Source organism: Rutilus rutilus (genome assembly GCF_951802725.1).
Source record: "Rutilus rutilus genome assembly, chromosome: 4".
NCBI lineage: Eukaryota > Metazoa > Chordata > Actinopteri > Cypriniformes > Leuciscidae > Rutilus > Rutilus rutilus.
In genome coordinates, this window is record NC_140212.1 from 22049022 (window position 1) to 22064144 (window position 15123).

The window sequence follows — 15123 nt, forward strand, 5'->3', positions numbered from 1 at the left end:
CCTTCAATGACTTCTCCAGCAAGATTTTCATACCTTTTATTAAAGAAAAACTTGAAAGGGTGAACAGAGTAGATGTTGTATGGGACTGCTATGAAATTAACAGCTTAAATTCCCAGAAAGGGGGACAAGAACAAGTAAAAAAAGTTAACAAACCAACTGTAAAGGCTTCCTGGGAGTGGATAAAAACAAAACAGAGCTCTTTTACTTTCTGGCCAGCAAATGAGGAAATGTCGACTATCAAACAAGTTGTTTAGACATGCAGACCTAATCATCTCACCCACAAGAATCAGATCAGATTGCACCCCTTGCACACATGAAGAGGCAGATACAAGGATGCTACTCCATGCGGCGGATACTGCAAGAAAAGGATTTAAAAAGATCAACCTGCGCACTGTGGACCAACTGTTGTGGTTATAGCCATAGCACATGTGTCACAGCTGGACATTGAGGAGTTGTGGGTGGCATTTGGGACTGGCAAGAACTTCAGACACATACCTGCCCATGAGATTGCCAAGTATCTGGGTCCTGACAAATTCAAGGCCCTTCCTGTGTTCCATCATTCACTGGCTGTGACACAGTCTCTGCATTTGCAACCAGGGGCAAGAAGACAGTATGGGATACCTGGAATGCAGATGGCATGGCAACATAGGCCTTCATGGCTCTGTCAAAGGCTCCAAAAAGCATTCCAGAGGAGGTCATTTCCATTGTGGAGCTCTTCACAATTCTCCCTTTACGATCGCACCAGCAGCGAACTCAACATCAATCAAGCTCGTCTTGAGTTGTTCACAAAGAAAGGAAGGAAGAATGGAGCAAATCCCCCCAACTAAGGATGCACTGGTGCAGTCAAGTCAAGTCACCTTCATTTATATAACACTTTTTACAATATAGATTGATTGAAGCAGCTTTACAGTGATAATAGGAAATTCATTCAACAAAGATTGTTTTGGCCGAACAGCACCTTTAGGAGAAAATCATTGCCCAGCTTAATTAAGTTTTTTTTATTGATTAATTTCCGTTGTAAAAATCATTAAGTGTTAATTTAGGGGACGCTTACACAACTCCGTTCTCAACTGAAAACAGAAAACACTCAATGCACTCCAGCCGTTCATCCACACGACAACGGAGTCCTTGTGGCCCGAGAACGCAAACCCCGAAATAGGTTTCAAAGTGCAAGCTCTTGAAAACGAGTTTTGAAAATGATACCGTTCTCATCAAAACATAGGGGTAGACATCTTTTCTGTGTTATCATGTTTGATTCAGGAGATATGATACAAAATACATAATTTGGTTATGGCGAAGAGTAAAATGGCCGCCATGGGAACCACGAGGCGTTTTTGCGATGGCTCCATTTCTGAAAATGTTCAGGGCCCCAAACTAGATTCATGAAACAAAGTTTCATGCTTTTATGAAAAAGTTAACATATCACCTCAAATATTGCACATATCACCTGGACTATAAAAAAAATTGTGAAATAGTTATTTTTCCATGAAATATGGTCAAGATACATTTTTAAATACTTCTGTGCGTATCTCAATTTTGAAGGCTATCCAAGTGGTCTAAGTGAAAGTTTTCATGTTGAATAGTGTTTTCTTCCCTATTGTGATTTTTATATCTGAGTGAAACAGCTTCTTGAACAAGAACAAATGTTGGGCTGGACTTGGTTTTGTCCATGGGGAATTGATTGAATGGTTTTGGTTTGCTATTGGTGGATCTCATGTGAGTGACTGGTTGTCCTCCCCTCGTCATCAGAGAAGGGAAGAGATGTCGCTGCAAGAGGGAGGGAAAGTTATTTTGATTAAAGATTACGAGGGCACGTGAATTAAAATAGAAACCATTATTGTTAGTGTTGGGCGGTATGAGCAAAAATCTTTATCACTGTATTTTTTAAGATTCAGGAGGTTACATGGTATATCACAGTATTTTATTTTTTTTAAGAGTGGATTTACATAAGTTTATTTTATAGTGGCTTATTTCACTGTCAGGAGTATAGTAAATAAACATAGTAATATCAAATACAAATTTACTTTAAAAAATTGAGGTAATCACATCAATTTATAAAATTAACAATGTAGTTCATCTTTTCAAATGTAATCATTCCTTTTATTTTTTCAAAACATAAAACCATGCTATATTTCTTAAAAATAAAGTTTTAATAAATTGTATTAATATTATTTATAGCACACTCTTTTATGCAATTTATATTTCTGTTATAATTTCTTCAAGTTAAACCACTTTTTTAGATTTTCTTTTTGTATATGATATCAAATTAAATGGTGAAATGCTGAAATGCTGGTGAAGTGACTCTCAGTGAAGTGTTCTGTAGATGAAGTTCATGTCCTCATATAGTGAGATGGCAGAGGCTAAAAACACCATGAGCGTCATGCGTACTTCTGTGTGTGTGTACTAGACGAAACTGCAGCGCTCATACACAGACACACGCAGACTTCAGATTTACATAGCAGTCTTTTTGAGCTTTAATATTCACAGACACTAGTCCATATCAAAATTCTGAAACATTCCTCTTTATACAGTAAGTTGCATTTGTGACTGGATTCCGTCCATATAATTTGCATCGTGGAAATCATAGGGCTCTAGTCAAGTCACCCTCATTTATATAGCACTTTTAAAGGGATAGTTCACTTTGAAATTAAATTTTGGTATGTTTTAGTTTACCTCAAGGGCATCCAAGATGTAGGTGTCTTTGTTTCCGCAGTAGTTTCAATTTTTATATTTTTAGGTCAAACCGTTCTTGTCTGTCAGTCATATAATGCAGGTGACAGGTCTATGGTCACCACCTCAAAGAGCATGCACAGAGAAGTCCAAATTAAACAATTCCCCATCGTAAGTACACATTGATGGCCTAAGACACGAAACGAGCGGTTTGTGTGAGAAAACGAACAGTATTTATATCGTTTTTACCTCTTGTACACAGCCATGTCCAAGTGATCTGAGGGCGCACGCTTGTTTCGTGTCTTAGGCCATCAATGTGTACTTACGATGGGGAATTGTTTAATTTGGACTTCTCTGTGCATGCTCTTTGAGGTGGTGACCATAGACCTGCAATATATGACTGACAGACAAGAACGGTGTGACCTAAAAATATCAAAATTGAAACTACTGCGGAAACAAAGACACCTACATCTTGGATGCCCTTGAGGTAAGCTAAAACATACCAAAATTTAATTTCAAAGTGAACTATCCCTTTAACAATATAGGTTGTTTCAAAGCAGCTTTACAGTGAAAATAGGAAATTACAGTAACAGAGATTGTTTTGGCTTTACAGCAGCTCTAGAATAAAGTTATTGTCCAGCTAAAGTTTGTTTTAATTGATTGATTCACGACAGTATATATCTCTACATGTCATTTGCCATGTTAAAGTGAGTTAGTTATGTGGGTTATAACCATTAGTAAAAAGGTGGTGCAGTTAGTAGAGTCCCGGTTACACTTTATATTGGTAGTCTACTTTAGACATTTTACTAACTATAAGGAACTTTGCAACTACAGTCAAACCAAAAATTATTCAGACACCAGGTATAATTGTTTATATTTTTTTTACTAGTGGGTGCAGGACACATGCAACCTTTTTACACCACAGACTGAACAAAATTAAGCATCGCTTGGTAATTGGTTGACCTAAATTGGTATTATCTAATTGTGTACTTGAATTGAACAGCTGACAGCTGTTCAACCTAATTCATTTGTGAGACAGTCTAACAGAAGGATGGCCAAAACTAGTGAAATATCACCTGATTTGATAACTCTGAGTTCTTCTTGTCATATTTTATTACCATTTTCTTAACTATAGCGAATAAACTGTGATAATGTGAGAAATGTTGAAGGTGTCTGAATAAATTTTGTCAGTGATACTCTCATTAGAGCAATGCTCTCAAACTCAATTCCTGGAGGGCCACAGCTCTGCACAGTTTTGCTCCAACCCTAATCAAACACACCTGATCCAGCTAATCAAGGTCTTCAGGATTACTAGAAACTTCCTTGCAGGTGTGAGTTGGAGCTGGTTGGAGCTAAACTGTGCAGAGCTGTGGCCCTCCAGGAATTGAGTTTGAGACCACTGCATTAGAGTATTAGTAGACTAGTTTAGGTGTTGGGGTTCAGGTTAGTAGAAAAAGTTGATATGTAGTTGCAAAGTTACTTATAATCCATAGAATGTATGTTGGGGGACCATTCAAAATATAGTACAGCACATATTAAGCAGTCTACTAATACTCTATTGACTGGTAGTTAACATGTAGTTGCAAAGTTACTAGAATGTCTAAAGTGGACTATTGAAATAAAGTGTCTACATAGCGCTCTTTGTGACCATTGAATAGATGCAGCAATTGTTTGGCGGTATTTGAAAAATTCAATAAATACTTCATTAAGAATGCAGGATAAGTTGTTTCCATGCCAGAAGAAATCTGAGTAAATGGGCAAAATCTACCTGTGTCGATCGGTTTATGCTTAAGCCGTTTATATACTGATAAAGAAAAACGTAATTACATAATTGCAACTGTTAGACATGAACTTAAAACAAAAACAAAAAACAGTTTGGGTAATCTGAAAATATGAAGAAAAAAGTTGAAAAAGATAATTTTGTAGAGTAATGTGAGAGTTAAATGATTTTTGACAATGTTGACATGTAACAGTGATATAAACATGTACGGAATTTTCTTGTTCTAGTTCATTCCACTACCTCGTACTTTATAGTTGACCAAAGTGAAGTGTATTTTCACTGTGTGCTGAATGAATGAAGTCACTGTAGCCTGTCTAAAACTGATGATTTACTCCACTGGCTTTTAATGACTTTTGGCTGAAAGTTAATGTCTTTGCTGTCACTTTATTACTGTGAATTAAATATTTACTGCTCTGATTCATGCTCACTGATGTTGAACAGCTCAAATAATGTGTTGAAGTTTGACATGTGAATGTGTTCTTGCAATACATTCTACCCCTGGTAAAAAAAAAAAAAAAAACCTATACCAAAATGTATTTAAAATACATTTATGTCATACTAAGTATACTACAAACCATTAACATAGGCTATTTACTGACTCATCACTTAAGACTTACTTATATAATTATAATTAAACTTTATTTGGAGTACTTTATTGCACATGTCTTAATATTAAGCCTAAAATGTGTTTTGATATTACTATTAGTAAGGATAGTATGATCTCTGTTTAATATCACTCTTTAAATGCAAGATATTTAAAGTGTACCTAAAGTAGCCTATACTTGCAATAGTTACACTTTAGCACAATCAAATATACTTAAGTATATCTTAAGTTGAACTTCAGCACTCTTTATGGATAACTAAAGTACATTAAGTACAAAATGAGTTTAATTTAGCAGTATAAATAATTTAATATTTTTAAGTAGCATATAATTTAAGTTTTTTCAATTTAGTGTACTAAAAGTACAATTGCTGCGTATTTATATTAAGTACATAAATATGTAAATGTATTTGTAGTATACTTAGCATAAAATAAACGTATTTCAAATACATTGAAATATATTTATTTTTCACTAGGGACATCTTAGCTGTTAACACAGTTTGTGCTTAAATGTCCTTTTTAAAGACAAATATAATACTTGTATTTTATATATTGTTTTGCTGCTTTCAAATTGTAGGCAAACATTTTTTTGTGTGAAAAGTTATCAGCACATATTTGAAACCTTTTTAAACATTATCTCTCAGTGTTACTTTGATTATTTGAGTTGAATATTTCAAAATAAATGCAACAGTTAATTCAGTCTGAAATTGACATCTGTATTGACATCTTTTTGAATGTATTTCATGAAAAGAACTTATATATAATATATTTTTTTTAAAGTCGGCATTTAAATAAAGTCTTTTCTTCTCTATTGTGATGTATATGCAAGTGAAATTACTTGAACAAGAAAATAAAATATATATATCTGATGAAAAACCAATAGGTAGCACTTTAATGTTAATACTGAATCAAAACTAGTTATTTATTGTTGAAAGGGTTTAATAACAGTATTTGGTTATGGTTACACTTAAATTGGTTACAAAAAAGTTAATAAAACATATAGTTAATTGTACAGGATATGTGTGTGTGTGTGTGTGTGAGAGAGAGAGAGAGAGAGAGAGAGAGAGAAAAAGAGAAAAAGAGAAAGAAAAAGCCCAGAGCAAAAGAGTGCTGCAGGGATGACGTCAAACAAGACTAATTCACTAGTGGTTCCCTTGAAATTTTCCTTTGGGGTTTTTCCTTTAAATTAATTAAATCAAGTCAAATAAAGGCTGTGGTTAACTTGATGATACTTTGTTTTGTTCTCCTACGTAAATTACACACACTCCTACCGAAAATGTGAATTTTGAAGCAGTTATGTTTATTGCATTATGTTTGTGTATCCTTAGAAAAAGTGCATCTGCACTCATAATTTGGACATTTGACAAACTTTATTGCAGCAGTGTGTGTTGATGGACAGATGTTAAACTAGTAAATGATCCTCGACTGTCTCTGTTTCCTCCTCAGTCAAACCGCTGTCTCTGTCACCGTTGGATGCTCAGTCATCGGTGCTGATCGGTGCGGCCGCCGAGCATCAGGCTTTGGAGCTGCGGCTTCGAGACGTGGAGGAACATAACCATGCGCTGCGGAGAGAGATTAGCCTGTTGCCCAGGGTCCCGACCCATAGCAGCCATCATAGCAACGGTCGCCAAGGCAACCACTTGCACACCCATTCCACTGAAGAGGGTACAGGTGATAGCGAGGCTAAAAAAGGAGTTGCCTCAGGCAACAGCTCGGACTGTGTGCCTCAGCCTGTGGTGAACAAATGTGAGGTTAGTATTCTGAATTAATACCTTACACAGATTCAGACATTATCAATACCCTGACCTTGATCCTGTCCTCAAGTCATACAGTATGTTTTGTTGAGGAGAGGTCAGGTGTGTTGTTACTTAACTTATTGATCAGGCTTACGATTTTATGATTTTGGATGGCAAAACAAGTGAACAAATCCCACAGAGTTACACTGAAGGAGGGATGGATGGAAACTTGCTTAAAACTTGCTTGTGATGTCAAATTTGTATCAGAAACTGGTCAGAAAGATCCCTTTAGCACCTGCATAGAAAGGCCCTAGAAACCAAGAATACTCTTGCAACTGCATGGCAACACCCTAGATACCACCCAGAATGCTCTAGCAACTGTGTAACGGTTCAATTTATAGTTTCAGGGTCACGGCTTTGGTACGGATCGGTATGTGCTATGTTCAAGGGTGAAAAAAAGAACTACTGTTAAATAAAAATAAAGAAAAAAGGAACAAATAATCAAACAGCACAAATAAATACAACAGAACAAAGATACAAATAAAATGTATCTTTTAAAGATACAAAAAAAAAAAAAAGTACAAACTAAAATGGCACCCTCCCCCTACATTTCCTTACTTCAAAAGAATAATGAAAATATTGAGACAAACATACTTAATATAAATCAGGGAAGTAATCAAGCAAGTTAAATTCACTTTCTGTTTAAATGTACCACAAAGTTCTGAGTTCACTTACTCAGCACCAGATCAACAAAAAAGAAACAACAATGAGTCTGAGCGAACGGAAGGGAGAAAAGTCCTGGCAAAAAGAAGTCTCTCTCCTCTCCACAGATCCACCATTCCTTATATCTCCGCTTCTTCCTCGTTAGCCAATCACCGCAGGGATCCCCAGATTGCACGCAGCTGATTACAACACCTGTCTCGTGACAAAAGAGAAAAACAGAGCAAGCAGAGAACAAACAAGACACGTACACACAGGCTACAACACACGTCCTCGGACGTAACATTATGTTAATTTAAGACAGTGTTTCTCAACTGGTTGGTTTCTAAATCAAGACTTTTATTTTGAAAGACGTACGTGAACGTTTTTTTGATTAGTTTAAGTAAAGAGTGCCTGAGAAAAACACGTTGTCCTGATTCAGTATCTGCGGTCAGATGAGATGTTGTCAGGCTATATGTAATTGTCATTTTCGTAACTTGTTACGAAATAAAAAGTCTCAGGCAAATGTGGAGGCGCACTGTATATCACTTCACTATATATAATGTGCAAAATAAATTACGAGCATGCGTTGTCAATTAGTAAGTTATAAAATTACCAAAAAGTACCAATAAATTTTGTAACTGATATGTAGTGTGTTCGCTGTGAAGGATTTATGTTCTTTCTGTTAATCAGGATTAGTGTCTGTAAGTTGCATTAACAGGTCATGTTAGTATTGTGTATTTACCATGGTAAAATAACACTTTATTTTCAATTACTTCAGTATATTTTTAAATGACTGTGGTACCAACTTACTAACTTTATCCAATTAACAAAAACTGGTTGGTAAAGTGGGATGGTACTTGTGTGTCAACCATTTTTGTGAAATAAATTTGCTAGTTTTTTTTTTATAGTAAATGTATTATTATTTTTACAATTATTTATATAATCTTTTAGGAATTAGGCCAAATTTCGATGCCCATGGTCCCATGCTCAAACCAGTGGAGAACCGCTGATTTAAGACATATCCATTGATTGACATAATTTTCTGTTTAAGTCAAGTCAAGGCACCTTTATTTATATTGCGCTTTCAGTGATAACATGAATATAATACAACAAAGTTGGTTTCTAGAAGAAAATTGCATCATCGTCCACCCTAAGTAAGGCAGATCAATAATATTGTTGAATATTAAATGTCCCTAACTAAGCAAGCCAAAAGCCAAGGCAACAGTGGCAAGGAACCAAAAATCCATCAGGTGACAGAATGGAGAAAAAAACCTTGTCAGGGGCCAGTTCTCCTCTGGCCAACGAGCGAACAGTGTATGATTACGATCCAGGCAGCTTTACAGGTCAGAAGTCAGATTGGTCGTGTCGATGAGGCCTTCACAGGGCTGATGAGGCTGGCACTTCAGGGATGCATCATGGATAAAAAAAAATTCAGAACAAAATGTCTTCTTTAAGCAAAAAACCTGTCCTCCTGGGCTTCTTCCAGTTTCTCAAAGAAGAAACTATGAGAAACTTCTCATCAGATTTTGAAAGTTTTCTTTGTCTTCCAGTTTTTTTCCCATTCTTAAAAAATGCCTTTTTAGCCCATAGAAGGCTTTTTTCCTGTTTTTTTTTTTTAATACTACATACAAATTTCCTGTATTTTTTGGTTATATTCTAATTAAGAGACTGAGAAATAAATATATATGAGGTCATTATACCATTACTAAAACATCTGGTGGCCTAAGACTTTTGCACAACCATATTATAGATGTCATCTCTTATGAACCGCGGTGAAAGTGCATGCTGATATGAGCACCCAAGAAACCATCCAGAACATTTTAGTAAACGCATAGCAATGCCCTAAAAACCACTTCAGAACACTTTAGTAACCATCCAGAAAACCCTAGCATCTACATACCAATGACCACACAAGTAACTGCATACAGTAGAAATGGCTATGAAAATAGAAATAACCCAAAACACTCTTGCAACCACATAGCAACACCCTAGAAACCATCCAGAACACTCTAACAAAAGCATAACACTCTAGCAGCCATTGAGAAACTGCATAACAACCTAGCATTATGTCTTTTACATTTTATAAAATTGATTTTGAAGATTTAGTATCATATTTTAAAACCATTATTTATTGCATTAGTGCTGCTTCAGACTGTTGCGAACACTACTTGTCTTTCTCATCACAGACCATTCACATTGCCATCGTGTGTGCGGGGTACAATGCGAGCAGAGATGTCGTCACTTTGGTCAAGTCAGTTCTGTTTCACAGGTAAGTTTAGAGTCATTGTGGTTGTCCACATTCAGAGGATATTCACGGCTCCTTATAGTGAGCAGTATTCAGTTAGGTTGTTATAAATAAATAATGTTACATAAATCCAACGTAACCTAGTTACGTGGGACCTGTTGACATAAAAAAAGTTAATGAAAGCCAACTGTTGACATGAAAAAGTTAATTAAAGCCAACATAGCATTTTTTAGAGTGAAGTACGTTTTTGAACAGAGCTTGAGTGTCCAACTGCATCAAAAATGTTGGTGACCCAACTGGAATCACGAGTCAATCTTTCACTCTTTTTATCATAGGTATTAGTCCTATTTATTATTATTTAAGGTAGGCTTGGAGTAATAAAAGTAAGAATGCTGAAAACCGAGTGTGACAACGAATGTTTGTTCTCCCATTATGTGTCAGACGGAACCCACTCCACTTCCATATTATCACGGACTCCATCGCTCGGAAGATCCTGGCTGACCTCTTTCACACCTGGATGGTGCCGGCCGTTCATGTCAACTTCTATGACGCTGATGAGCTGAAGGTTTGTGTGGCCACTGCTTTGCTCAGTAGAGCTCAACGGTGATGCATATTTTCAGCAGCCTTGATGCCAGAAGTATTTTTCTTGATTAATTTTCTTTTTAGAGATTAAAACTTTAATGAAGATTCTGATTCATAAACTAAATCACCCAGCTGTAAAATTAATCACAACTTGGATTTAAAGCAGTGTTTATTAATGAGTAAACTACTTGTAATTATAATACTGTTATAAATGTCAGACCAATATAAAACTATTGACTTCTAATTGACTTCAAATTTCATACTTTTTTGGCGCTGGCACAAAATGACCAACTAAAATCATTTCAAAATGTGAACGAGTACTAGTCAGGTGAAATCACTCTATCACTCTGATTGGATTATAGAAGCAGACTGATTGCTATAAAAGAAGGGAAGAAGTTCTTCCAATCATTGTGTTTGTGTTAGCAATGGTTACTTCAAAAGGAATCACTGCAAAGAAAATTGCACCCGAAAGAACCATTCATCAAGAACTTCAAGGAGAGAGGTTCAACTTCAGTGAAGAAGGTTTCAGGACATCCCAGAGTGTCCAGCAAGCACCAGGACAGTCTTGTCCTGAGTAGTCAGCTACAGAATCATGTCACGATCAGTGCAGAGCTCGTTCAATATTGGCAGCAGGTGTCCACTACTCATTACTCCGAATGTGTGTGCACCAACTTGGATGTGTTAAATGTAGAGGACAAATTCCGAGTATGTGTTACCATACTTTGCTTTCACTTCACTTTCCTTCCCTTCCCTTCACTTGTCATTCAAGGATCTAGGCTTTCTCACAATTTTACCCAAAAACACTGCCATCTATCAAACTGCCATATATCAAACACTGCCATGTATCAAAACATCCTGCAAGAGCAACTTCTCCCAAACAGTGCCATTACTGCACAGTGAGGCGAAGACTTTTGGACAACGGCCTAGTGCAAACAAGGGCAGCAAAGAAGCCACTTCTCTTCTAGAAAAACATTAAGGACAGAATAAAATTCTGCAGGAAGTACAAGGATTGGACAATGGAAGACTGATGCAAAGTAATTTTTTCTAATGAAGCCCCCTTCCGACTGTTTGGGACATCTGGAAATTCGATTATCCTGAGAAGAAAAGGTGAATACTACCACAAGTCTTTTGTCGTGCCAACAGTGAAGCATCCTGAGACCATCCATGTGTAAGGTTGCTTTGGGGCAGTTGTGGCCTAATGGTTAGAGAGTTGGACTTGTAACCCAAAAGTCGCGAGTTGGATTCTTAATACCGACAGGAAATGACTTGGGTGCTCTTGAGCAAGGCATTCAACCCACAGTCGCTCCCTGGGCGCCGCAGTGAATGGCTGCCCACTGCTCGCGGTGTGTGTGTTCACTTCTCACTACTTATAATGTGGATGGGTTAAATGTAGAGGACAAATTCCAGGTATGGGTTACCTTCCCTTCCCTGCCCTGCACTTTTCATCCAAGGATCTGGGCTCTTACTTTTTTGCCCCAAAACACTGGCATGTATCAAACACTGCCATGTATCAAACACTGCCATGCATCAAAACATCCTGCACGTGTAACTTCTCCCAAACAGTCCAGGAAAAATTTGGTGATGATTCATGCATTTTCCTGCATGATGGAGCAGCATGTCACAAGGCAAGAGTGGCTCGGATATTATTGCATTGAAATTTTGGATCCGTGGCCAGGCAACTCCCCGGATCGTAATTCCATAGAGAACATGTGATCGATTCTCAAAAGGCGAGTGGACAAGCAGAAGCCTAAAGATTGTGATCAACTCCGAGCACTAATAAGGCAAGAACAGATCGCCACCTGTCAGGATTTGGCCCAAAACATGGTATCCAGGATGCCAGAGCGAATTGCAGTGGTTGTAAAGAAGGGTCAACACTGTAAATATTGACACTCTGCATATATTGAAAGTTTTTGCCAATGAAAGCCTTTAAAACTCATGAAATGCTTTTCATTGTGTTCCAGTATACCATTAGCCTGGATGCCAGCTGAACTTAGCCACAACATTTTAGGTCGGGAAGTTCGGTCTGGACTTGATCCGTTGTGGAACAACTATGCTCGAACCAGAGCTGTTCGGACCAATCAAATTGTCAGGGCGGGCTTTATACGATGATGGACAGATGATCAACAGTAATGTAATCATCCACGTCACCAAAGAGCGCTTGGGTTGAATTCGTTTGATGACTGCCTCTGGAGAATTGAGATGTGTAGATTCCGCCATCGCGTCTGTTATAGAAGATATCAACAGCACATTTTAAAAGAGGAACAGAGAACCGTGATCAAGGCGATTCAATTTGTCGAATCTTTAGGAGATGGAGTAGTGTAGAGAATAATATTCTGGTCTTATGTTGTGTTATTATACAAATCAAATAAAGTAACAGTTAAAACGGTTAATAATTGAATCAGAGCAGTAAAAAACATTTATATATAACAGTCATTTCTAACAGTAATCTTCATAAGCTTTGTTGGAGCTTTGTAATGCTCAGTGATCATCATCAATGATCAGAATGCCCATGCACATACAGACATGGCCGTCATTTGGGCAGTTCAACCGGGACTAAACCCCAAACCACTGAACCAGCACCAGCATTAGAATCAGCACCATTTTGGTTAGTCCAAACATGTAATACTTTCTGACATTTAAATCAGTGGCAAAAAGTATTGCAGCTGCCTTATTTGGCATTTCGATTGGGAGTTATTTTTTTCACAATCCGAAAATTTACCAAGGACCCCATTTTTATTTTAGACAGTGCAACGCTGCTCTACGGAGTAAATAATTTGAAATAACACACATACTTCCTGCCTTTTTCATTTTTGCAGTCTTGAAGTTTTTAAATTAATTTGATGTTTTTTGTTTGCTCTCTGTGTGTTTTCCAGTCTGAGGTGTCTTGGATCCCTAACAAGCATTATTCTGGCATCTATGGCCTGATGAAGCTGGTGCTGACCAAGACGCTGCCCTCCGACCTACAGAAGGTCATCGTCCTGGATACTGACATCACCTTTGCCACAGACATCGCTGAGCTGTGGGTCGTCTTCCACAAGTTCAAAGGTACTTTTGAATAAGATTTCATTGAAATGATAGCTGTTTTTGTGTCGATTGCACTTTACAAATGTATTTTAATGAAATAATGCAAGTTTTGTGGCTGGTGAGCTTTCAGATGACTCGTCTCATGCCTGAAGTGTTATTCGCATGTTACTCGCATGTACTGTACTCACGTAACCAGCCAGATGTGGATGGGCAACCTATACCGGATTGACCTTCGACATGAAACCCTGTTGCTTAGAAACAACGACACGCTCTTGTTGAATATGTTTGATTATTGTGTCTTGAAGAACAGATGAAAGGAAAGCTAGAGAAGTGCATGTCTTATTGACCGTTTGTTAGGATCTTCAGTACCCGTCTGTTACTCCACACACAAATGTGATTTCATGTCAATTAAATCAATGATGTGACACTCATTTATTTATTTATTTATTTTGTTCAATATGCTAATTCACACCACATACTTTTTATTTTTTTTATTTCTGTATTGAAATTCATGTTCATGTTTTTAGGGGGCATAGAGTCAGAAATGTCAGGGTGACACAGCTGTTCTGATATCACAGTGAAGAGAAAAACCTGAAAAAAAGATTAAAATTCTTGAAAAGAAAAACTTAAGTAGCTGCATAATTAAATTTTTTTTTCTTCTGCTTATTAATATTTGGTAAAAGTGCATCCATCCAGCATGCAGAAAAATTATAAATCTCTACTCAATCTCAATTAAAACAAACAAAAAATCTGATAATTTTGACCTTTAATAATTTTTTTATGTTAGGTCATTTTGTAAAATGTCATTTGGTGCAAAATTTTTATATATGATGAATTCAGAAATGTATATCAAACATTTGAGCAAGACACAATCATTAGCATTATCCACGTATTTTGTTGCAAATTTTCCACTGGATGGAAACGCCAAGATGCGCATACATTCTAAAAATGCGCATAAAAAAATTGTGCTCTCGTTTGAATCGGATATTTTTTTAATCCGATAAGAAAAATGCGCATAAACTACAATGGAAACACATTTACTAAATAAATTCCTCTATGCACATCAATAAAACATGTGACTTTGCGATTGGATGACATAACTGGACTAACCAGCGCAAAAAAACAATCTTTTTGCACAGTGTCTGAAATGGTGTTTTGGTTGTTCTGAAATGCCTGAGCAAAGTCTGTCGTCAAAGCCAAACATCAGGCTTCCTCTGAAACGTGTTTATTTCATTTCGTCTGTGCGCTCTGAGAAGCAAGTTATTTATTAAATATGAAAATTACTTTATACAGTGGCTTCTCCTACTTTTCTTAGTGATGTTTAGTAACTCAGATGCTACCGATCAGTAATGTAAATTAAGATGCTAAGTCACTGTGGTGGTGTTTGTGTGTTTCAGGTCAGCAGGTTCTTGGTTTAGTGGAGAATCAGAGCGATTGGTACCTGGGGAACCTGTGGAAAAACCATCGGCCTTGGCCAGCATTAGGCAGAGGCTTTAACACCGGTACGTCAGCCAGATTTCTGATTATCACGCTTGAAGGGAAGACCAGTTTTAGAACAAATACCAAAGATTCTGATAAATAGAAATAGTCATTTTTTAGATTATACAACATCCACTGTATTATAAGTGCTGTGTGTGTGTTGAAGGTGTGATTCTGCTGTTGTTGGATCGTTTGAGGAAGCTGAAGTGGGAACAGATGTGGCGGCTGACGGCAGAGAGAGAGCTCATGAGCATGCTGTCTACATCACTTGCTGATCAGGTAAACACATGGGCTCTGTTTCAAT

General features: G+C 37.1%; 1 protein-coding gene across 2 annotated transcripts in view; it reads left to right on the top strand.

The window, feature by feature from the left end:
- Positions 1 to 15123, top strand: part of large1 (LARGE xylosyl- and glucuronyltransferase 1) — a 37466-nt gene that overhangs the window by 7893 nt on the left and 14450 nt on the right. For both annotated transcript variants that reach the window (XM_084407880.1, XM_084407879.1), the window contains exons 3-8: positions 6498 to 6802; positions 9676 to 9758; positions 10176 to 10299; positions 13190 to 13361; positions 14738 to 14842; positions 14986 to 15098. In XM_084407880.1, the coding sequence (XP_084264006.1) occupies positions 6498 to 6802; positions 9676 to 9758; positions 10176 to 10299; positions 13190 to 13361; positions 14738 to 14842; positions 14986 to 15098 (902 nt within the window). The remainder of the gene's footprint in view (positions 1 to 6497; positions 6803 to 9675; positions 9759 to 10175; positions 10300 to 13189; positions 13362 to 14737; positions 14843 to 14985; positions 15099 to 15123) is intronic.